Source organism: Diadema antillarum, unplaced genomic scaffold (assembly GCF_040938485.1).
Source record: "Diadema antillarum isolate AM-2024a unplaced genomic scaffold, OU_Dant_1.0 scf00000077, whole genome shotgun sequence".
Lineage (NCBI taxonomy): Eukaryota > Metazoa > Echinodermata > Echinoidea > Diadematoida > Diadematidae > Diadema > Diadema antillarum.
Window position 1 is genome coordinate 200,502 of NW_027270966.1, and position 25,810 is coordinate 226,311.

General features: G+C 39.3%; 1 protein-coding gene across 1 annotated transcript in view; it reads left to right on the forward strand.

The window, feature by feature from the left end:
- LOC139717553 (uncharacterized) overlaps positions 1-24,957 on the forward strand; it is a 30,524-nt gene extending 5,567 nt beyond the window's left edge. The window contains exons 5-28 of the mRNA XM_071629062.1: positions 306-477; positions 1,893-1,927; positions 2,726-2,884; positions 3,643-3,939; positions 4,872-5,012; positions 7,187-7,821; positions 8,788-8,962; positions 10,083-10,286; positions 11,650-12,518; positions 13,063-13,194; positions 13,857-14,044; positions 14,394-14,718; positions 15,537-15,708; positions 16,390-16,950; positions 17,417-17,587; positions 17,866-18,050; positions 18,542-18,674; positions 19,078-19,265; positions 19,761-19,976; positions 20,663-20,929; positions 22,365-22,466; positions 22,908-22,947; positions 23,413-23,475; positions 24,702-24,957. Coding sequence (XP_071485163.1) covers positions 306-477; positions 1,893-1,927; positions 2,726-2,884; positions 3,643-3,939; positions 4,872-5,012; positions 7,187-7,821; positions 8,788-8,962; positions 10,083-10,286; positions 11,650-12,518; positions 13,063-13,194; positions 13,857-14,044; positions 14,394-14,718; positions 15,537-15,708; positions 16,390-16,950; positions 17,417-17,587; positions 17,866-18,050; positions 18,542-18,674; positions 19,078-19,265; positions 19,761-19,976; positions 20,663-20,929; positions 22,365-22,466; positions 22,908-22,947; positions 23,413-23,475; positions 24,702-24,824 — 5,553 coding nt within the window. The 3' untranslated portion in view covers positions 24,825-24,957. The remainder of the gene's footprint in view (positions 1-305; positions 478-1,892; positions 1,928-2,725; positions 2,885-3,642; positions 3,940-4,871; positions 5,013-7,186; positions 7,822-8,787; positions 8,963-10,082; positions 10,287-11,649; positions 12,519-13,062; positions 13,195-13,856; positions 14,045-14,393; positions 14,719-15,536; positions 15,709-16,389; positions 16,951-17,416; positions 17,588-17,865; positions 18,051-18,541; positions 18,675-19,077; positions 19,266-19,760; positions 19,977-20,662; positions 20,930-22,364; positions 22,467-22,907; positions 22,948-23,412; positions 23,476-24,701) is intronic.
- Positions 24,958-25,810: the final 853 nt, after the last annotated feature.

Consider the following 25,810-nt stretch of genomic DNA (forward strand, 5'->3'; position numbering starts at 1 on the left):
ATGTTGTTTCCTCATTGAGTCAGTGATTTGAAATGGATTCATTTATTCAAGTGTGTGGCACAATGTGCCTTGTTCATACCGTTTGCTGACTATTGCTAGTCACATGGGGGGAACCACAAGGGGTCGGCATTATTCGCCCGTTTTCTTGTTTGGGTAAGTAGGAGGACCACTTCACCTGGTTAGCACCCTGAAATTAGAGTACAATCTATGTATACTCTGCATTGTAACCTACATATATGAACATGATAGTCGTACATATGCTTCAGGTTTGAATAATGTCCAGAGTATTATTCTCTTCCATTCAGACTGACACCAGAAAGGAGGAGGGTACTGGTTCCTCTAAGGATGAACTGGAGGATGCCTCACTCGCTGTGGCAGAGATTGCAGATGCCGAACCATCCGAGGGACAGTTTGACAACTATGAAGAAGTGGAGATGGAAGTTGAATTAGAAGAGGAATGTGAGAGAAGCATTGAGAGTGAGTATAATTCCCAATCCCAGTCCTTAAGACTAGTTTGAAGCCGGTAATGAACAGAAGCTCAGGATTTATTAGTTTGCAGGCACAAACCCTTGTTGGTCGTAAAGAAGTCTGTGTGCACCAAGACTACTGCATGCACCACTGGCACTGCAACCACGCCCAACAAGGTTGTTGTTGGGAGAAGCTACAACACAGGGCCTATGATATGGGACAGTGCCAGTTGCGCATGTAGTAGTCTTGGTGCAGACTCCTTTACAACCAACAATGGTTTGTGCCTGCAAACTGAGGATTTATTGCATCATGATTCATCATGTAGTCCATTGTAAGTACAAAGAGCACACAATTTTGGAGTGAGGTCTGTGCTTGTTAGTGATATCCACAAAGTCATTGCCCACTGCAGTAAAATGTGTGGTGTTGGATTTTTCATTGAAGGGTGGAGAGTATGATATAATAACATTCTTCACCCTGACATCAAATGGAATTTGTCCTCGCAGCACAAAAGCTTCCATGTTATTCCTTATTTGCGATCTGTGTGGAACTGGTAACCCAACTTATGTCCTTCACATACTTTAGTGAAGATCTGCTGTGTATTTAAAGGAGAACTCGTATGATTTTCAGACTTTTGCACTTGACCATCTCTGAATTGGTTATACTGGGTACAGACTTTACACAATTTATAGTGATTGGGATTAGGAATAAGAATAGTTTGAAAATTCATAACTATCACAGTGAACAAGGATGATGACATAGCAGCTTCACCATAGGAATGCAGGATCGAGTACTCATGGAAGCAGAACAACAGAACGAAAGCATGCATGAATTCTACACATGTGAAGTTGTTAAGCAAGTGGTATTGTAATGGCATTGCATTGCTACATTACAGGAATATGTGAGTCTCCTATGTCATCATCCTTGTTCAGTATAATTGTTATGGGTTTTTCAGATAATGGTTTCTCTGCTCAAGGGCCACAAAGAAAGTTCCACAAATCTATACGTGGCACTAGTGACTTATAAACTACATGATGTGAAATTATGAAAATTGTTTGGAATTCCCCTGTAAATATTTGAAAATTTGTTAGTGATCATCAATGACAGGAAAAGCCTCTTCAAAGGCAGATTATTGTGTGACTTGATTGTCTCATATTTTCTGACTTTCTTCACATGTTTCTTTAAAATATTTAGATAAGGACAACAACCACCATATTTCTACATGTCAGAATTCAGTTTTATATTACCAAAAGTACCTGGCTTTTGGCATTGAACTATGCTTGCATCGACAAGGTATGAACTATACTCAATGTTGAATAGGTTTGTTACGCCCCATGGTATGTAAGGTGGCACATGTTTATATCATAATGTGTGATGATATTAAACATAATCATTTCCATTTTCTACCGACCTTGATTTCTTTTCAGAACATTCTATAGAGGCTGCAGAAAGTTCTGTAAAGGTAAGATCATTTTTTCACTATCCTTTCCCCTACTGTATCACATTGTTTCAAGTTTTATTTTCCTAAACTCATGTAATCTTTCTACTTTAATAACTATCTATGTATACATCTATTTTATTGTTGATGTTGTTTGTTTGTTTGTTTGTTTTTGGGGGGCGGGGGTTGGTCATTGCACAAATTGATAACAATGAATATATGTTAGATATTGGCAGAATCATTTTTTTTTCATGTTAGTGTGACTTATGTACCTTGTACCACCACATCAAATGTGAATATAGAAAGTTCAAACAATGGAAGAAGCAAAGTGACTGCTAATACCCAATCCAACTGATGCATGTTAAGGCCACCGCACACTACACAATCAGACTGGTCTTAAAGTCTTAAGCCAAGCTGGGTCTTAAGACCAGTCGTACGACCGGACACCGCACACTATACGACCCGACTATAAAGCGTGCGCTTGCATTTTACTGCATTGTGAATGGCTGAAAGCCTACGACCAGTCGTAGAAATTCAACAATACATGTCAAATCTCTATGACTGGCGCTAAGACCCAGTCGTACGACTGGAAACTGGCAAGACTGTGACGTCACACTTCTAGTCTTAAGGTCTTAAGACCGGTGAATCGGGGCAAAATCGTGTAGTGTGCGGTGGGCTTAAGATATCCTATGCCACCTTAATGATGACACATAACCTGTATAAAGAGTGAGTACTTCAATTTGTTCTTTAGAGATACTTGTTAAGTTCATTTGGGCATAGCTGTCAACTTTCATTTACATGACACAAACTCTTACATTGCAGGTGGAAAAATCAGAGATCTTGCCAACGTCATCAGCGGCATCCCCTTCACAACCAGCAGAGGACAGGGCTGGTGACGATGATGCCGATGAAAATCTTCTTAGAGCTCAGCTCCTGAAGGGCATGTTAACCAAAAGAGCAGCCAAGGCGCAGATAGAAAGGGTATGCTCATTCCTCTGAACTTGGTATCTCAACCAAGACAAAGGAAGAAATACCTATTTCTAGCTAGACTTTGATAATTATAATTAGTGGGGGTTTTTTTAGCTTTTGTTTTGTTTGTTTGTTGGTTTACTTTAAAAGGGAGCCAGGAACACTATTTGTTTTGGCTGTTCTTTCTCCCTTGCCTGTAGCATGTCTGGCATCAACATTTGGAGTCAGCAGAGGTTATACGTGTAGACGCAGTCTCAGTTTGTAATAGTAATGAGTCATGGACATCCCTCTCTCTCTTTTTCATTAGAACTGTTTGCACTCCATATGAACTAAAACTGATATCATACATGGAAGAACTTAAGATAAAAAAAATTATGGTCTCAGTTGAAACAATTATGCAGTATCACATTTACTATATCATACATAGTGCTGTCAGGGGAATTTTTTTATTGAATAAATACAACTTTTTTGTATTGATATGAACAAACAGTGCAAAGTGTCTAAGAAATGTACTATTATGCATAATGTTCAGTAACTTATTTCTTTCCTCATCTAAAAAGATGCATATTAAAATGAGCATCTCCAAATTGAATGTCTATGTTGAGTCTTAATTGCACCATTAAGTATATTTTTCCATTTTAGCAGTGTATAATTTTTTTTCCCTTATATGTGTGTATTGCTTGTATGCTTGCTATTCCTGACTAATATGTAATCTGTTAATAAGAATTAAATCAGGCTGATAACATCTCTATCTTATCTACGTATTGCAGACCTCTACCAATAAAAAGAGCACCCAGACTAAGCCATCGGCACAAACTCCGCTATCAACCCCAAGCTCAACCCCACCACATGTATCAAGGTCATCCTCTCCTGTGATTACCAGCACTAGGCAGCAGCAACAGCAACAGAGCTCCTCACTCGATGGCCAGAAAGCAAAGCATCTCAAGCCACTCACAGTGAGTGACACAGAGGCTTTATATTCACATTCACAGAAATGGTTGTTGTTGATGATGATGATGATGAACAACATTTGTATAGCACCATTTATCTGTGAAGAACATTCAAAGGCACCCAGTGAACACAATATGTCACGCATTATTCACCAAGTTGTTATGAGATATATTCTTTTAAATTGCACAAATTTAATGTGTCCTATTTGACAAAACACAGTTACCTTCAACATGACAATATCCTTGGTGGTGGCATAAAAAATTCTTATCGCTTTGCTATCATTCTGCTGTAGACCAGGGCCCTGTTGCATAAATAGTGCATGAGACTGACTGTAACCGGATAAGAATCAAATGCAATCTACAAGCCTTCTACAATTGGTCACAAGTTGCATTTCATATAGCAAGTTATTATGATTGGAGTTCGTAGTTGATATTTGGCTGTTTACTCCCAAATTATAGAGCCTAAAGCTCATCCAATAAAATGCAAAATGATGTTTGATTGTGGGGACTTTGGTCTTAAAGACCACTTTGGTTAGCTATGATCAGTTGTAACTGTTTACGCTAGTAACTTTTTGTGCACTAAGCCATGTTTATCTATATCGATGATGCATGTACATGTATATTGTGGACAACTAATTTACCAAAGAAGCGTTTTGTGTTTCCTATTCAGTAGCAAAGCTGTGTGTATGTCAAATGCTCCCCCCACATTTGTTTGACAAATTAAATGTTACCATACATGCACAAGTGGCATTTGGTGTTTCTAATCTCTCCATTTACATGGACAGGTTTATTGGAGCCTTGCCTATCTTAGCAGTATTTAGTTTATGCACTATGAAAAACAGCAGCAAATATTTGTCATTAAGTTGAAAGCAACTGTAGAAAAGTTGTATATAATCAGACATTTGGATGGGAGGTATTTATGAAAAGATTTTGAGGTATAAAGGGAGGCTTTTCTCAGGGGTTCCACTTTAATTTCTATGCTGAGCTCTGTATGTGTGTGTGCTCAGGTCTTTCTGTCTATACTCTCTTTCTGTTCCCCCTTTCTCTAGATACCTTGTCATCAGCCTGTGGTGATAAACCTAGGGGAGGATAGTGATGAAAGTGAAGATGACACACCGCAAGATGCAGCTCCATTCATGGGACAACTGGATTCATTCCTCAAGGAATTCAGGAGGTCCTCTAGCAAACAGGTAATACACTAAAGTCATCTTTTAATACACAGGTGATACAGGTAATACACTAAAGTCATGATTTTTTTTAATCATTATATATATATATATATATATATATATATATATATATATATATATTATATATATAGTGCATGAGGCTGAATGCACTATAACAATATAAGCACCGACAAATTCTGAATTTGCCCCGAAGGCCAGTTATATTCAATGAGGCCGCAGGCCGAATTGAATATACATGTAATTGCCTGAGGGCAAATTCAGAATTTGGAGGTGCTTGGTACTTGTTATAGTGCAATAAGATGTCATGCACTATGTGATATATAAAATAGCATACATACCCAGTCAAGATAAGCCTAGGTCTAGATCATTTCTAACAGTTGCACGTGTCTACACAAGCAATAATACCAGTTTCTTTGAACCTGTGTAGACAAAATCCTGAAGATCCAAATTCAACTATAGAGTCTAGGGTCTACGTGGTTATATCTAACGTTTTCTAGACCCTACGATAGGTTAGGCCTAGGGCCCTAACAGTTAGGGGTCCTGGCCTAACGTTTTTATACTAGATCTACGTACACTGTACTGTACGTCACTTACGAGCAAACAGAGCTAGTTAACACTTGACCCTACAATAGGTCAACTAACAGTAACACGTTTCAGACGCCCTACTTACTGCACTGTGGGTCCAGGACCAGGACTAGATGATGTTGTGTAGGATTAGGGATCTACTGGATTTAAACACAAGGCTCGTGCCAGGCCCCATTGCTGCACATGCGGATTCCGAGGGTGTGTTGTGAATGTCGTAGTAAAGTTCATAGCGTAGCGTGATCAAAGAGCGCTTAGCGTATACTGTACACACCACACGCTGCCCATTTCCACGGCGCACTTCCACGTAGAATGTACGGAGAAAGCGGCACAAATCTTGGATTGACTTGCTCAGTAGGCCTAATATCCGTCGGATTGATTCCTTTTTCAGAACAGTAGGAGTCCAAAATTCGTAGGGCGTATTTGATGGCATCCTTTGTGTCCTTATTGTCTAAGATACTGTTTATATAGATCAGTCTCTCTAAAAGTAGCGAACCTGTTCATTTCAGCTTCCATGTTTAAATCTACCGCTGAAAGTCAAGTCCCATCACACAGATAAGTTGCTGGCATAGCCAGCCTGCGAGAATTGAGAATAACGATAATATCGAGCAAAACATATCGCGGATGGGGCGCAATCGCGTTGATAAGGTGCGGGATTCAAGTACTCGATGATTAAAATGAGGGAGCAAAAACCGATATCAAATCGATAGTGGGTTATCGTTTGCAATCGTTATATTTTGCGTGCACTATAACTTTTGTCGTGCACTGCCGGCCTGTATTATAAGTATGTATGCTATTTTATATATATATATATGTATATTTAGAGGGTAGGGGCTGCTTATTGATTGTACAAAGACATGACTTAAGAGTGCCTGATGGCTGACACACATATTTTAGTTCAAAAACATTTGAAATGTATTCCAAAAGTATAGACAACAAAATATAGCACTGCAGTACATTAGATATCATGCAAGACTCACCATTAGCAGTGGCTCACCACTAACGGAGGCTCGGTGGCCTGGGGCCACTAAAAATTGATGTCAGACCACCAAATTTTTCTTTTGGTGCACTTTTGGCTGCCTGATCAGGCAGCTGCTTGTAAAATCCAAGATTGATTTTCATATTGCCTCTTATTTCGAGCCACCAAAATTACAGATGAAAAGATTTTAGTGGCCCACCAGACAAAACAGTGTTGAGCCCTGTATTATGTGAAATAAAACTTGCCTCATATTGAATATTATTTAAATGACATCAGTTATCGTCAAATGTGGTAAGGAATAAAAGAAATGCGTACACCAGCTGAGAGAATAGAAGGTGAATAGTACAAGTAGAGGGTGAGTGAATGAAGGAGAGAAAGATAGGGAGAGAGATTGAAGAGAAAACTACAAGATGTACAACTATATGTAAAGAAACATTTAAGTTTAGAAGAGAGGCAACTATATAGGAAGCAGACACTGTTGAGTTTAAGGAAATATGACTGAGTAGGAGAAGACACTGTTCATTTGGAAGAGAGGTAACTGTGTAGTACAAGCATTATTTAATGTTCACCAATCCTTAGTTGTATTTCTTTTATGTGATACATCCCTGCCCAGGTTGCAGATCAGTCAAAGCAGACAACCCAAAACATAAGACATGGCCCTAAGCACCTTGCCTCCACCTCAAGAAGGTTGCTACAAACTCAAGAGGCCGCCAAGAAGTTGCCTTCACGTCATCACCAAGATCAGCAGCATTTGCGACAAGGTGTTGCACGACAAGAACACCACCGAGCAGATCCTTCAAGCACAATGAAAAAGGAGACATCTCTGGATGTAGAGAAAAGTCAGCGCATCTATGCTACAGTGACAGGGGAGAGGCCTCGGACAGTCAAAGAATGTGTAAGGAGTGGTGAACAGGACACACCAACTGGTAATGAGGTTGCCAAATCCAAAATGCAAGTTACTGTCACACAGGGAGGCACGCATGAAAGAACGGTGAGCAGATCTTTGGATAGAGTAAACACACACCCAAGACAGGGTGGAATGGAAATGTCTGGAGAGAATAGAGACCCGAATGCAGTTGTCAAAGTTGATCGGGATGTTGAGGAAAAGAAGCTCGCAGGGAGTAGTGAGGGAACTTTTGTCCTTCAGAAGCGGGAGGTGAAGATGGAAGTTGATGCCGCTATTAGGAAAAGGAAGGAGCAGAGCAGACGGCAAGCTGCTGAGGTAGAGAAAAAGAGAGCGCAGTTCAGGTAATTCTCAGATTCAGTTCAGTTCATTTTCGTAGATTCTTTGTTTTACTGAGGATGGGACCTAAAAGATCCATGGTGTGTAAATTTCAATGATATTTATTTTCAGTTAAGTAGAAGTAATACAGTGAAGCAGTATTACATTCAGATATTTGTAGATTTAGATCAGAATAGAATGTGTCTTGTCCATGACACTGACAGTAGCCTTCTTCGCCAGACCCACAAGTTGTACAAACTGCTGATATTGCATTTAGAGTATTTTAGAGGTGAAGATATATTTGTTAAAAATATAGATCAGCAGTTGCAATCTTACAAATACATTTGTACAGAGGGAGACAAGTGATTAAAATCTGTCACAGCACATCATCACCCTGGCTCTGCTTCAATAATCTCTTGCTTTCAATAATATGTTGTTATAAGACATTGACAGTAATGGTGCAATTGGGCATCTAGGGGATGACAAGTTTGGATGGGTCGCCAGGGGCTAAATTTGCAGCATCAGTTTATTCCATGATCAAGGTGTTTTTTTCAAAATCACCAGGATTTATTCTTAGGGGTAGGAGATAACAAGTAGTTCAAAGTGTCCTGATGGCCTCTACAGGAGGCAGGGGCAGAGCGTGAAAGACCCAAATGTACATGTACTTACATTTCAAAGATCTTCTCAAGATCCAAAAGTACAAGTAGTACTACCAAGTTGTGTTGTGTTTAGATATTCTCAGACTTTAAACAAAGAGATCATGACTGTGGCCTCTTATTTGCTCTTACGTTTGGAGTCTCTTTGCTATGCTTAATTTGGTGACAATTTGTGTACCCAAATGTGGTGTTGAGGTGGGGCTGAGGTGAAGGGGTTGCTCTTTGTGATAATTGCACCTGTAGAAACTTTGGAAATTAACTGTGTGATGCTATTGGTTTGTGAGAAAGCTCTTGAATAAATTCTTGTTTTATGTCATTCTGTGGTGATAAAACCAGGCTCATGTTGAAAAAAGATAGAGGCCTTATCATGAATCAAGACCAGCAAATCACAAGGAGGAGAAAGAATGTACAGCAGGCTAAGATGCAGATAGAACATTTGAAGGAGCAAATTATTGCTGCTGAGAAGATCATCACTATGAACCAGGCCCAAATCATCAAGCATATGAGACAGGTAAGTAAACAGAAATGTCTCAAAACCCTTTTCCTATAGCCTTAAAGGAAATTTACCTCAAAATCAAATGCGGATTCAGTAAATGGAGAAGTATTTGTAGTACACATTACTGAAGTTTGAGAAAATGGGCCAATCTATTCAGGAGTTATGAACTTTTAAAACTTTGGTTAAATCTGTTACGATTATCACTGTAAAAGAAGACTTCAACAATTTGTGGTGTCACAGTAGCGCAATGACATAAAGAAAATTCTACAAAATTTTAGTTTATAAGAATGAAAAGTATGGTACTCTTTCCTCAACTCGTTAATGACACTTGGTAAGGGTAATATTATTCCCCCTACCTTTTATTATGCTAGAACTGACACAATTGAGCATTACTGGAAAAAAAAATTATTCAGTGTTGTTGTTCCAAAACCTTATATCATTACAGTACAGTATATTATCATACCTACATTGTGTATGTAGAGAGTGTGTTTGAACAGAATTTGTCATAGGTTAAGTCATTAAAGTAAATGAGAGCCCTTATTTTATATATAATTATGTACACATTTCAAATGACCCACCTAAAGCAGTATAGTAAATATGTTTTAGACATTTAAATATTGTAAATGTTCTTTCTAAGCAAGCTTAGTGTGCCCGTCAAGTAAAATCCAATCAAATATGCACATGATGTTTTGATTTGGGATTTGTACATACATGCTACAACAAACATGATCTGTATGTAGTCATTTGGAGTATATGTATAACCAAGAAGTTTAGATGCAAAAAACAGTTAAAAACATTTTCAAAGTCAAAGTTTTTAAGTAAGGTCATCGTCAGAGAAATTTAAATCTTTTCATTGATATTGCACACATTTACATAACAACAAATATCTTTGAAGATATTGTTGAAATTATAAAATATATCTTCATGATTTTATCTTTGACACATGTCTTCCTCTGGAGATTGTGTATGTGTCTGTCAGTAGTAGCAGTATGTCTGAGTATTTACGTCTGTATTTGCATTATAATGTGTTTACAGTTTTCTTTGTTCTGTTGTTTGTCTCAGTGCTTGCAATGAATGCCCTCACCTTGCAGCGTCACAGTATTATCATTTTCCGTCAATTGTCGTCTTGTTTCAGAAATCATTGTTTGAAGAGCAATTTAAAACCCACCTGGCTCATGATGAACAGGCTCGATGGCAGCTGGCAAAACTGACAGGTGTCAGTATTGGTGATATTGAGCGATCTGAGTTCAGTTCATTCCTCACTAGGCCACAGTCTGCAATTACAGCCCACCTGACTAGTGGAAAGAGAAAGATAGAGATGGGAGGACCCCCCAGTATGGTAAGCATTTATCACTTTGAAAGCATTGTTTGTATGTATCCGGTGTTCACATAATTTTACTATTTTTACCACACTCTGTATGCTTACACCATGGTTATTACCTCTTGGAAGAAGTCATGAAGAGTTACAACTCTGTCAACGACTTAATATCAAAGGGCACCTCAATGATTTGGCATCAATGTCAAATTCATATTTAGGCTTTGGTGAGTTTCAAGCACAATAGGTCTTGTGTTAAACTCCAGCTTTCTTGGACCAGGGATGCCAGTTTTCCGGCAATAGCCGAAATTCCGGCTTTTTCATATTTTGGTGTCCAATTTCCGGCTTCGTGATATTATTTCCGTCTGTGTGGGAAAGCCGGAAAACATGAGAAAGAAACAAAGAAAGAAAGAAAGAAAAACAAAAAAATATGATCATCTAAACTTACGGGACATTCACTTTCACAATTTCCGTAGTATGTTTCGCATATACTTGGGCATGAGAATATCACAAAACAACTGTCATGCAAAACTAGCGCGATGTTGCTGCTGCTAGCTGGGCCATGGGACATGCAACACGTGCGATGATAGCAATCGAACAGTGTGTGGTGTTTCTATGCGATGTACAATGTGCAGTCGTGGTGCATGAATCATACTGCGCTCTCGCTATAGCTACAGCGCTGAGACGGTGTGGTGAGTCGATTGAGTCAGCTGAATGAAGCAAAACTACAGATTTTACGGCACTAGGACTTCTTTATTTTTGCTACAAATTCCTTTTTTTTTCTAGAATACGACCACATTATTGTCTGGAAAGCGTTATACCAGCACGTGCGATCGCGATCGAACAACATGTGGTGTTTCTAGGCGATGTACTATACTGCGGTGCATGGATCATGCTGCGCTCTCGCTATAGCTACAGCGCTGAGAGAGTATGGGGAGTCGATCGAGTCAGCTGAACGAAGCAAAACTACGGAGTTTACGGCACTAGGACTTCTTTATTTTTGCTACAAATTCATTTCTCTGGATTAGATTTGAGGGAAGAAGAGCCCTCAGAAATGCTCAGATTGCACCAGAGAGCATCTAAGAACCCTAGAGCTTCCAGGGCCCGCTCAAGGGCCCTGGACCCCGGCCGAAGGGACTTCGCGCTTCGTGCTCGTGATGTGCGCGTTTCGTTCACAAAAAAATTTCCGGCCCAAGAGCAATTTGCCACTGGCATCCCTGCTTGGACAAAAACTAAAATATATCTACCAGTCTGGCATATTTGAGTGTGAAATACAGTCTCACGTAGAGTATATGTACAGAGCATATGTATATGTGTGTAGGTAAATGGAATTTAGAATTTGCAGTCCTCTGACCGTTCTTTTGATTTGTGTCACTGTTGCTTCCAGGAGGCAAAGAAAGCGAAGAAAGCTGGAGAGACAGCCGAACTAAAACGACTCAAAGAACTCGAGCGCACCTTGGCTGAAAGAATCACAAAGTTCAGAGAAAATGAAGCAAAGAAAGCTGTAGCTGGCATCACCCCAAAATCAGTTGTTCCTGAAGACAAGGTCAGACTGGTCAGGAGACAGCCCGCCACGAAACCATCGTCTAAGATCTACTCCAAAGATGTTATCAAGCTCTCCGCAGACACACCCCCAAATACAGACAGTGAGGGCGAAGGGTCGAGAACAGATACCCCTAATACCAAAGATCAACAACTCATGGGGAAGTCCTGGCTGGATCGCAATCCATCGCGAACGCCAAACCTCAAGGTCATCTCCAGGAAAGTGCCCATCAGTCCCAGCATTTCAGACCTTGGCAACCTCAAGGCCAAGTTCAGGAGCGAGGGGCACAGACCAGGAGGCAAGACTGCTAAGGCCAGTCCGGGGTCGGTGGCCAACGACCTCCTGGAGTGGGTGGAGTCTTCCGAGGAGTCGAAGGAGAAGACCAGCCCTTTGACAGTAGACAAGGATGATGGTGCTTCTGCTTTCAAGGGAATGCATTCCCTCGATATTGGTGAGCTGGAGGAAATCAAGAGACTGCAAGCTTTGGCAGAGAAGAGAGGTCCCGACTTCTCTGCCCCAGACTATGACTCCATGAACTCAGAAAGTGCTTTTCCTGGATACGGCCTCAATGCAGACTGGTGTAAGGACACTACTGCAGGAGGGGAGGATGATGATAGCAGTGCCAGTAGGAAAGGAGATGTTGTTGAAGCCACATTTGCATCACAAGATCTTGTGACATACAGAAGTCCACTGATGTGCTTCAAGTCATTCAGGTATGCTGTTAGTTTCTTTACTTGGATGTGTCCATTCAGGAAAGTAGATTCACAACTAATGTATCTAACATTTTGTGAGGTTTTTATTCTCATGAATTTTAGAAGTCAGGTACTATTTGCAAATTTAAAACAACACACAAAATTATCATTTCTGATCCTGACATGAATGTAATGTGCATGTGTACATATTTCCGTTCATTACTATCCTCCACAGTCAGGAATTTAACCACACGCAAAATTGTCGGGAGGTCCAGATTCGCAGAAAAATTAGATTTGCTAAATATATGGCGTATACAATATACTTTATATGCTGGAATCTCTAAAACTTCTCAACAAAACCATCCGCAATCAAAATTGAATGTAAGCTTTTATATGTTTTATGTCTCTTTTAATACATAAATGCTCTTTGAAAGCGTGAAGTGTGTATGATTAAATATTTGTTAAATTCTTTAGCTTAGTTTGCATGCAAATTTTACATCCTTAAATATGTTCTGGTGTAAATAGCTTTCACAGTATATCCTCCCATTACACTCTTTTATGACAGGTTGAGCCCCTTATTCCGGGTCCGTGCAGGATTCTCAGTACAATCTGCAACCTTCACAAATAAGCTGGATACCAAAAGATGTCTGTGCCAGTATGAACTCAATGGCACTTGCAATGATGATGATTGTGTCTGGTATGACATCTATCTTGAATTCTCCTAACTTTCTTGATATTTTGTTATTGCAGGGTAACTTTCTCTAACCCTTTGACTTTGCTTTTGACACCATCTGCAGTAGGTATGGCTTTTTTGGGAGTAGATGTTCCTTTTCAACAGTGACTTGTGAGATACATGAAATATAGCAATTTCATGTCAATGTAGGAAAGTGTATAGGTCTATGACATTAAGCCTCTAAGCAGAGTTGGAGCGAATCAAAATAATAAAAAAGAAAATATGTTGTCTGGTGTGAAATGGCTAACACATTTTCATATTTTCTTACAGTAAAACAAATCTCTCTCTCGAATTTTGATTACATAGGTAATAGTTTTCTGAGTATTGTACACATACATGTATCTGTGTAGTATTAGTACATACCTCTATATTACTTACCAAGAGCATTGGAAAATGCTGATTCAAAAGTTTCAGATAAGGTGATTTTGAGCTGAAGGTAATGTTAACGAAACAGTACATGATCAGATTCTTTATTAAAAAGATGACAACGTACAATTTTTGTCAATGATGTTTATGGTGTACTGGTAGTTTGTAGAGTATGGGAGCACTGATCTTGCTTTGTCGTGCTAAAATGATGTGCATAATGATGCAATGGCTATCTCTTTCTCTGTGACTTTGTTGCCAAGGCAACACGAGAGGGACTACACCATGTCTTCCCGAGAGGTCATCACTGATCTGTTGTCGTACAAAGACCTGGAGAAAGGAGAAAGTAGAGCCAAGGGTCACCCCAGCCCTGTCAGACACAAGCAGGCAGCCACGGAAGAAGACAAATTGACTGCGTGCATTGAAAATGTGCTGAATGGAAACAGTGAAGGTGCGATCTCTCTGCAGTTGTATTGATGTAAAGACTGAAGGCTCTATTTTTGTTATTTTGCTTTAATATTTCATCCAGGGGTCTTGCATGTATGTCTTCATATTGTTATTCTTTCTGCTCTTGTGCTTTTTTAGTTGTTTGTTAGATTATAGAAGTGAATGAGCCTTAAGGATAGTCTGTGATAACACTTTAATTGCAGTGTTCCTGTTTATCTGAATCCTGATAAACTAGTGTTAAATGAACAAAGCATACACATAATGTTTCTCCTTTTTTCTTTAATTTGATTTACCAATAGTGTCTTGCATTCAAATCTTTCTTCTCGTTTTCATTCTTATCTTGCATATGAAAGGTGTTGTGGCCCGTCTCACAGCTTGTCCTCGCAAGTGGCGTCCAAGACCGCGCCCAAGATCCCAGCGCCTGTCTTCCAGTGATGAGGATGCATCATCCGGATTCTTGCCCTTATGTCCGCCAAAGTACCCTCACTCGTCTGGTCCTGAGGCAACAACGAGCAACAGTGGTGACAGTGAAGTTGATCCTCGTTGGAGAGTCCAGGAGACAAGGGCTGAAGGTTCTTGGGGGAGTGGAGTGAGAGATCTGGAGAATGCTGTGCTTGAAGAGCCCCACTCTGTCCACCTGTGGCTCAAGCTTGCCAGGGGCTTGAGGCAGGAATCCTGGTGAGTATATCTACAGGGTACCAATGGGAAGAATGAACTCAAGAGTTGTCTAAACTTGTTGATAGTTTGGGGATCAGCCTTCATTTTGGGGAATGGTAGAGGCTATGTATAGTGGAGGTAATATGAGTATTAGTAGTATGTAAGATGTTCATCTTCGTGGTAGTTACTGAAAGAGTAGAGCAAATCTATTGTCTCATGAAGCGAGGTAAACATGAAAATGATTACAACGTTTCGGCCATGAAATCTGCTGGCCTTCATCTGGCAAAGTAGACCGAGCGCTGCAGTGAACGCCTATTTGTAGTGCTAGTGAAGAAACATTGTACCCGTACAATAATAGTGCAGCCTCCGCTCTAGCGAAGCAGAACAATGGCGTACCTTCGAGTACAATGTTTTCTTCACTAGCACTATAGATAGGCGTGCACTGCAGCGCTCAGTCTACTCCAAACTACATTTTTGTACGATAAGTTGAACTTTGCTCTGATTTTAGCCCAAGTTATACCTTTGTATATGGGTAGACCCATACATGCAGGAATATTCTGTTGTATACAAGAACTATGGAATGTGCTTGGCAGTGAAGGAGGTTTCTGTCATGTGATGGCTATTCTACACAGGTGAATACAAAAACAAATTTGATAGATCTTTGCCTCTTTTTCTTTCTTTTTTTGGAGGGGAGGGAAGAGTATACTATAAGGGCACTGAAACTAAATATAGACATTCAAATTTGCTTTCTCACTTGTTTGCTATGTTTCAAACTTCTCACAGTGTAGAAGAGGTTGAAGAGCTCGATTGTTTCAAACCATTTTTATGTCTGTCTTCAGGATGGACAGAACTCTCAATGCCTTGTCAAGAGGACTGGAACACAACAGCAACTCTTCACTACTGTGGATAGAGTACCTCACTGTCTACCAGGGCTGTGCAGATAAAAAGGACTATCTGGAGATGTGTGTGAAAGCAACTGAACTTGCACCCTGCTACCAAACATGGTGGAAGGTTTGTGCCACAATTTCCTCTGTTTATGCCTACTGACCATGATTCTAGTATAGTATATTCATTAGCTACACAACTGTAGTTGTGGAATGATTATCATTGTCACAATTCATTTAGTGTCATGTATCCATTGTTAATTATGCCATGAATGTATGCAGTGTAGTGAATTCATGCATACTTCCTTGATACTCTAAATCAAAATGTGCTATACTGTATATCTGTGAATGTGTTTTGCAATTTGCATTGAATGTGCTCTTCACCAAGGAGAGGTATTTGTAGGTATGATAGCTTCAACATTCTTCATTGCATACCTGTATTGACTGGTGTGAGGATCAGAGTTATCCAACATGACTTTTCTCCAGGGGGAATTTTTTAGTGGCTGTATATGGCAGGTGGCCACTAAGGCAGGTCTGACTGTGTTTTTGTGTACAATCCCGTTGGATAGTTGTGTGGTAAAGACATCACCTCTTGTTTGCATTTAATAGAGTGTGACCAATATCACCTAGGTGACTATGTGAAAACATGAACAGTGGTGTGTTTTGTTTGGGTAAAAATATGACTTGGAGAATGTTTGAAAGAGCACCATTGGTATAGTGTGATATCTGAGAGATATATAAAAAAAACGTACAAGCATAGGTCAGGACTAATTCTCTTTATATTTGTGTCTTTGTGTTTCCATTTCAGTTGCTTGAAGCAGAGGAGACAGTGCAATCCAAGTTGGACATATGTGACAAAATCATGCAGTACTTGAAGACAGCTAACACTACTCTGAATGTTGCAATTGCAGAGAATACAAGGACTTGTGATAGCACGAACAATCGAGATATCGGACACTCCTCAGGCGATGACAGTGTAGGCACCACAAGGGGTACCAAGTACCATGCCATGATGGAATCTGATACGAGGAACAAGAGTGGATCCAGTGATACATGTGCTAGTGCAGATCCGAGTAGTGTCAGCAACTCAAAAGCGACTGAAAATTCATGTGAAGACTCATGTGATAATGATGAAAATCAGGATGTCGGTGGACGTGAGCCTGTTGACAACACCAGCACTGTGACAAAGAGAAAAACAAATTCAGAATGTCAAGAAAAGAGCCAAAGTGACAAGAAGACCATCCATTCGGACTGCCCCACAAACATATCTCACCAGGAGCTTTCACACCAGTGCCTGGAGATCTTGTTGTATCGGGCCCAAGTGCAGCTAATGGCTGGACAGGGGTCCAAAGCTTCAGATGATCTGTTGGTAAGACTGTGACTGCGTGTACTTTTGTCTACATGGTGTATTTCACAGTGTCTTCATTTTTATGCGACATGAGCAACTCTTGTATAAAGAAACTATAAGGAAAACTCCACAAAACTTAATTTTTCCTGAAAAGTACACTGTATGCATTCCATTGACTTGTTGCTGACATATGTTAAGGGTGATATTCCCCTTGCTTTCTGAAAGAGGTACGTCAAGTGCTCTTCCATTGTGCTAGAAAAGTGAAAATATGTTGACATCATGAACTGTAGGAGTCTGCTTATTCAGTGATGTCAGCACCAAAACTTTAAAGATTCAAAAATTTGGAATTGATTACATCTGATATTTCTCAAGCTTTCACCGATGTGTTCTATTAATATTGCTGCTTTCACTCAAACCGCACCTATATTTGAGTTTTGGTTTCCTTTAAGTTGTCAGTTTGACGTAATTCTTTCCTTCTTTAATACAGATTTTTCTTAGGGCTCCAAGCACCAGCGAAGAGCAGAAATGTGTCCCACTACTTTCAGTCCCCGACCTCTGTGTGGCTTGGATGAGTCTGATACACATTCACATGAGCTCTAGTCTTCCTCCAAGTCTCTTTGACCCTGCTGCCAAGAAGCCAAGTGAAATTGTCCGAAAGGTGAGGACAGCACACAGCATGTCATCTATTCTCTGCTTGGTAGAAAAAAATATCTCATCAGAAATGACAGTGTGTGTACAATGACATTTATCTCATGTGATAAATCAAGTATAGTGGGGGAAAAATGTGACTTGAACCTCAAGCTGATTCAAGCTTGTTTGATAATCTTCTAGTCATCACTTTACTGTGTGTTCGTCCCAATTCCATGTGATTATTTATGAGATCGAAAATATATCTTTATTGAAGAATGGGCATTTGAATGATTTTTCTCTTGACAGGACTGTATCCAGTTACCATGGAGATCAGATTGTAGTACTGCAGTCATTGAGACCATCAGGACCTATCTGTCCATGGCTTGTCAAGCAATTGCAACACACAGTGCTGCTCATGGGCAATCGCCTGTTGGCAACACGGAACTCTGTCTCTATTTCGCACAGATTGAGATGGAAGAGCACTTTGGCAAGTGAGTACACACATTTTAACAAAAATAGTTTGTATTGTTCATCCTCAGTGTGTGCACAACACCCATCTAATTGCAAAGAATTTTACCTACATGTAGCAGTTGCATCCAACTTGCATCCAACTTGCATCCAACGTATGACAATCATCTGGCTTAGTACTTCATGCCTTAGCAATGTCATGCAAAGAAACTTTCTGTATATGTGGTGCTTTTCATCCTAAGAGAAAAAAGTTTGATCTCTTTAGTAGTGCATTTGAATTGAAAGTGGGACAAATTGTAAATCAGTGAAAAGCCTTGGGTCTGAAAAAATTTTTACTAGATCACATATATTGAAAAGAAAAAAAGTTTTAAAACTTTATTGGGCTGTCATGATGACAACTGTGATTGTGCAGTTATTTATCCTTTATTCTAAAATAGTGAACACTCGGAGGTATATATAATCTTAATTCACAACACTTTGATGGTTTGCTCTCTTTGTATTTCCATTTTTATAGCTGTGAATCAATGGTAAGTGTTTACGACCTGGAAAGAAGAGTAGACATGAAGGAAGAAGATAGAATTGCCCTGTTTGCTCATTGCCTGGGAGGATTGTTCAAGACATCTGCCAAGAAAGAATTTCTTGATAAGGTGAGATTTAATACCTTCCAAAACCTCATACAGCTTTCATTACATTTCATGTATTCAGGTGTACAAGTCACTTGTTTTCAATCAGAAAGCTCTGCATTGATATGTGGCTAGTATGTCCATGTTCTTGTTGTTTTCATGGTATACTGGTATCAGTGTTCATCACACAACTATCTAGATATTTGATTCTTTTTGCGTTGCCAAATGCAATGTCTGGTAGAAATATCTGGCAGAATCTGCCAATGCAACACTTATCATCCCTGTAAGTATTGTTATATCATGACAATGTCATCACACTAGTTTACAAATACTTGATGCTGTGAAGTTATGACTCAACAGATGATCGTCATGTACAGGTAGCATGAATTGGCTGAATTTAATATGTTTCCCACCACCAACTCTCCAGTTCATCTCGCAAGGGGTGAAGGAGTTCCCATACTCCTGCCGCATCTACTACCTTCAAGCCCAGCTCTGTGTCCACTCCAATGAGGATGACTTTCTAGCCCCGCTGAGATGCTGCATATCAGGTTTTTACCAAATACCAGCACTAGAGGCACAGAGACTACCAGAGGAGTATTTCCTGGACCTGTACAGGTTAGATTTCATCAACTTTAATGCAACACCTAAAAATATTCAAGCTATCCAATTGGTCAATTGCTCATCACTTGATGTGCAGTTACACGTGCTATTGCACGCTGACTTCACCCATTTACATTTACAGGCTCATAATCAATATGTAGTTTTTGCACCATGTTATGCCTCTGATGTAACAATATGCATGCACTTTGAATTTTGCCTTGCACGTTCAATCAGATACAAATGCATACTCGGTCACTCATTTCATTGTCGACAGCTACAGCTGATCACTTTCTTGTATGACTGCCACAATGCAATTTACAACCATTTGCCTTTCATGAAAATGGTTGCCATTTTTGAACTACATTCATTCAAGAGTCGATGTGGACCACATTTGATAATGTTGGAGGTGATGTATAAAACAAATAGTGTATTGTCTTTGATTTTGCTTATTGATGTGAAAACTTTGATTTCTTGGGATGTAATGCTAAATTCTCTCCTCTTTCTTTTCAGGCATAAGTTGAAACAGTCACTTCCATCAGACTTTGTAGCCCCGCCCTTGTCCCCAGAAGCTCCACCACTACTTGACGAGACAAACAGGGTGTACATGTGGCTGAATTACATCATGCTCACACACTACACTCTTGGAGAAAAGTTGGCCTGTGACGCCTTTGAGAGTGCCCTCGTGTGCATATGTGGACAGACGAAGCTGGAGCTGATATGGCTTGAGTGAGTGCAGTTCTGTTTCTTTCTCTCTCGTGTCTTTTTAGATATTACCATTAATATTTATTAAATGTATTTCAGTTTTTTTTAACCATTTTTACAATGAAGAGACAATTGCAAGAAAATACAAGCAAAAACAAAGCAAGATAAAACAGCTTGGCACACCAATGATGATGTCCTCGATTAGTGTGACCACCCATGTTTTCAATGCAAGATTTAATATTGATGTATCTATATTAATACACCATTAATGTTATCATATCAATTCAGGGGCTACTTTTATATCAGCATATGAATTAGATCTTGTTTCCTTTTACCATGCTTTATTGAAACATTCCATAGAGAGGATGAGAATACTCATGCAGATGATACATGGGCTGAGCATGTTTCCTCAGAGTGGACAAATAAGCTTTACAATAAAAACAACATTTCCTTTTGTCTGAACAGTTTTCATGAACACACACACATACACACAAATGTGTGCACCCCTTAGAATGGTGAATATGAATAAGCTATGCGTTGAAATGTAAGTTTTTTCCTGTTAGCCATTGCTTTTTTGGGAAATAATATTCAATTTCAGATTATGTGATTCCCTAGTTTTGTTAACCCCCCCCCCCAAAAAAAAAAGGGGGGGGGGGGAGTTGAAGGAAATACAAACTTACCAGTATCATTATCTCCTACATCGTTTCTAGATACCTGAAGTACAGTGCTAAGGGGTCTGGGGGATCATCCCACGTACAGTCCAAACATCTAGGCAAGCTTCTGGATCGATGCTTAGCCACAGTTCCCACACTCCTCCCCGTTCCATTCAGCCCCGAAGCTGGCAGGTACTGGAGCGATTTCTCGTTCCACAATCAAGCAATAAGCATTTATCTCAAGTCTGTGCCGGAGACGGAGAAGATTGAAGCCTACGACAGGCTTCTGCTACAAATGCCTGACAATGTCATTCTTGCCTTCAGGTAAGTTTCCCTGTAGTGGCCAGCATCTCACACCATCATTTGCATCATGGGAATGGTGATGAACCTTTCGGAATATTAAAGGGACTGTACAGTTCTGGTTGAGGTGAGGATTTAGCTTTTAACGTTTTGCGAGATATTCAGAAACCACTCTATGAGATGTCAAAGAGCATTCAATTCTAAGGGGTATCAAAAGTTTATTTGATGAAAATCGGTTTTGAAATGGCTGAGATATCCAAAAACAATGTGAAACAAAGAGATCCTGATAAAAGGCATGGCCTGTCGCCTTTTATTATTATCATTTTTGGGGGGATATCTCAGCCATTTGAAAACCAATTTTCATCAAATAAATGTTGAATCCTTCTTAAAATTACATGCTCTTTCATATTTCATAAGAGGTTTCTCATTATCTCACTTAGGAATGTTGTAAACCTGAATCCCCACCTCAACCAGTACTGTACAGTCCCTTTAAAACTTCATTCACACTGTATTCTTGAAGTATGAATACGAATAAAGTTCCATCAGGCAAGGTATTTTGAGATCATTTGTACATCTGCTTCAGTGTTTCTAAAAACACTCGAAATAAATACAAATTTAATAAAAAAAGTTGAGTCTTTGAATTAAATTCTGTATTGACGTACAAAATTTCACAGAGGCCTCTTAAATTATAGCCTTTGATAATGTGTCACTATGAAACTATCTTCCCTCTTCACTTATTGTATTTAAAGCTCCACCAGTGTTAAGAGCAATTAATATGTTGTTAGACCCTCAATCTCTGCGTAACCAGATACATTGTAGGGTTGCTTGACTGTTAAGTACCCTGTACCACCACCATATAGTGGTGTATTACCATGTTTTTGTGTATGGAAATGTAAACTCCTGATATCATGATAATATTCATTCTAATGACTGATGCTAGAGCAGGCAAAACTTTCATTGAGCGGTTTTGATTACATTTGGTTTCGATGTGTAAGGGATCCCGCTCATCCCTGATTATTACCTATTTATGATGTTAAAACAAGCATGACTTAATGCTTGTTATTGTAACCCCCCTCCCCATGATCTTAAAACCAGCACAATTTAGTGCTTGTTATTGCAACACCCCACCCCCTTACCCCCAGCATTGTAAGATAAATCATAAGTTACACTTTTTACAAACAAGTTTGATCCTGACTTAGGGCCCAGGCAATGTTGAATGATACATGGCAAAGGGAATAGGCTCATGGCCATAGGCTCAAAGTCAACTGAAAAAATTTTACGTATCTTTCAATACGTTTAATTCAAGAGAGCAATCCTGCACTACGACATAGGATTCTTTGGTATGATTTTAGGTGAAGACTCCAAGAAAGTAACATCTCAAGGTCTGAAGTTCCCAAAATGCTCCAATGCACGTATTTCTGACTCTTTATTTCCCTGGTGTATTCTTTTACCCTTACAGGGCATGCCAGTATGCTGTGAAATCTGGTTTCCCTCAGTTCAGCCTTCAGATCGCCTACTCCATGCTTCGTCGATGTCCAAGTTGCATCGTCTTCTGGAAGATGTAATGTATCTTGTGCTTTTGTCTCTCTCACAGAACGTCGGCTGAAAATGGCAGTTTTTTATTGATTCAGGCTAGTTGAGTGGTGATACAGCATTTTCCCAAAGCGCAAGTTCTCATATCTAAGTCAGCGTATGATGCTTTCTACCTTAAGATGGCAGCTACTTCCAAAAACTGATTTTAAATTCATAATGAACATTGATATCAAGTTATCACATGTCACTGTTTGAAGAAGTAAATCAAAAAATGCTTGACATACATGTAGCCTCTGCTGAGGAAGTCATTTTGAGTTTTCTTGTTGTGATTGTCATTATAGGGGCATGTGCATGATAAATTTGTCTGATGGCTAAGAAGTTACATTATGATGAATTTTGTTATACTTTGTTTATGCCATTCAAGTGATTCGTACTGGTATGTTTTGTGTTTTTTTTTTGTCTTCTACAGTGTGATTTCCCTGGCTCTTCAAAGTCAACATTCCAAAGAGGTAAGGAGCATGTGGAATGCTATGACGTAAGCCCAGAGGTCATACGTTGTTTGTATGTACATGGTTTATGCTTGTCATCCTATGAAGAGATACCATGTTACTGTGGCTTTATGTGTTTGTTCTGGCACTGAGAGGATACTCTTTTCATATTACTGGAGTGTTGAGTAGAAAACAGACGTCATACCTGATGTAATGTCTTGATTCCAAAGGGATTCTACAGGAGTGTGAGTGACAGCTCTGTGCTGAGAGTTCATAAGCTCTGCCAACTAAGAGAACCAGGTGTGATCATGGTTAGCGACAATAGTATCGGCAGATATTCAGGCCAGGTGAGGTTGTTTAGAACAAGTTTCCGTGGCGATGAATGGCTATCACATCACATTTTGGTAATGTATTTTCACTTTTATATGTATATATGACCAAATCCAGTGATTCCCAGTCTACCTTCCATGAATCTCTCCTGATTAGGTGCCACCCCTGTATGAGACAGCCGTCCTGTTCCACCCCCTGGATGCTACACTCTGGAAACAAGTAATGTGATTTGTTCTTGCTTCTGTCTGTCTGTCTGTCTTTCTGTGTTCCTGTGTGTCTGTCTCACTGTATATGGTACTTCATGATGCTTGTGATTGTGTGAATTTGAGTAAGGTTTCTTTTTTAAGCAGGTGAATAAAAGGAATGATAACAAAAATAACTGTGATATTACATATCAACTCTAGTCTTGACTTAAACAAGTCCAAGTCATATTTCCATGTCTTAGTGGGTAGAGTGTCGGTCAATATTTTGGGAGTTCTTCAGCCATCTGTAGGGTAAATATGTTCAATTCATGAAATCACAAAATGGCTCTAGAAGTATCTATTACAATCAGCAGAGTATTGACAAGGTTATTAACTGGGAAGCTGCAGAGTAAAATTAATGTTTGTGAATGATGGGCCAATTGTCAATTCGTCGTCCGAAATTGAAAGCTTTCTCCATGGTTATGGCAGTTTGGTATCAGAGAAAATTTCATCAAACTGTAGAGGAAATATGTTCATATGAGAAAATGTACAATAATGTAGTATTTAGTAATAACTTTCATTTCCATGTAGTTAATGATGTTTGTGTGTGATTGAAATCAAGTCAGATTCGTAGAGCCAACTTTGAAATGAAAATGTTGATATCTGGTGTTGACCAGTTGAAAAAGAGCATGCAAGTCACTATAACATGAACAGTGAAGCTTGGTTCAGCTTGACAACAAAAGATACAGGCCCAACATTACAACAATTGTAGCTATCAAAAGTATTTCAGAATTTAGGTTGGCCTACTGACGCTGACTGATTTTAACCCTAGGATTATCGCTGGTGTGAGTTTTGAGATAGCAGTAAGATCCTGTCTAGCACCAAACTTTGAAGTTACCCGATGTTTGTGTGTGGCTGAGAGATGTAAATCTGTTGTGTTTCTTTGTTTTGAGAAATAAGTAGGCTTTGTTGTTGTAAGTGTGTGATTAGATGTATGAGTGAAGCAATGATCTTTGAAAATACAAAATATATCTCTTTTTTTGTTATTGAATAAGAATTGACAGTATCGATGTACACCTTATTTTTTTGTTGAAAATTCAACAATTTTGTTTCATATGTGGACTGCTATCTAGCATTAATTTGTAATTTTGGTTTGTATTTGACTCATACAAAGCAGATAGATCATTTCCACACCCTTTTTTCCCCTCCCTCTTCTTGCTTTGTCCTTTCCTCCTTTCTTTGGTCCTTTGTTCTGGTGACCAGTACATTGCCTTTGAAATCGTACATGGCAGTGATCAGAAGAAACTCTGGAACTTGTTACAACAATGTCGCACTCTGGGTCTGCACCAATCAAGTATACTGTCTGTATCACGTGAGAAGCATTGAGCGCAAGTCAAGGTAATGATACGTATTTTGGAAGGTCCGTAATGAAATACTTTGTTTGAAATAAGTGGTGGCTATCATTTAGCTGCCTTTTGTCAGGTACGCAATGCATGTATTTATGAGAGAAGTTCCTGGCACTTTATCGGTACAGATACATGGTGAGTAATGACATAAACACTCTGATTATTTCCATGAGGACAGCAAATGTGGTTTCAATTTGCATTTAGGAAATCTATGAAATATTTCAAAGTGTAAGTTGTCTTGTACAAACTTTTAGTTGCTTTCTAGAGCTACGTGTATGATGAGCATTTTGTTTCACAAAATAATCAATGTCCTTATGCAGGTGTCACATAGTGTCTTATCAAATGCTATCTAAATATAGAACTTCGATGATTAGGAGATCTCCTAAAAACGTCCGATGCAGGCATCTGCTTTATTTACAAATAGGGAGACCTGCAAAAATGACAGACCCCTTTCATTTCAAGTTTTAACATGGTCTTTTCACTATACATTATTTCAGTGACAGGATATGATTATAAAATAAAAATAGTTCATTCAATACCTATATACAAGATACCTTCAATACTTGAAAGAAATGATATAAGTAAGATTTAAGAATGTGTGGAAGATGGACTTGCGATACTCGGAACCCACAGGGTCTCTTAAGGTTTTTCGCATCCTGAAGTACATGCAAAGATCACTTTGGTGCGAGTGATAGAGGGATGCACACTTGTATTGCTCTTACTTTTGATCTAATTGTGCCATGGCTTAATTTAATAGCATAATTGCAACAACGTAACCCACCCACCCCCCCCCCCCCACCCCCTTCACTTACATGCTTCCAAATAGTTTAAATACTGCAGTCTTGTTATTTTTTATTTTTTATTCGTGTGTGCAGGTAGCTGTAGGAGTAAAAGGGTGGCAATGATAAAGTTGCTCTGGAATATCCTTTATTTCATGTTTATGCAAGGATTTAGTATGCGGTCTTT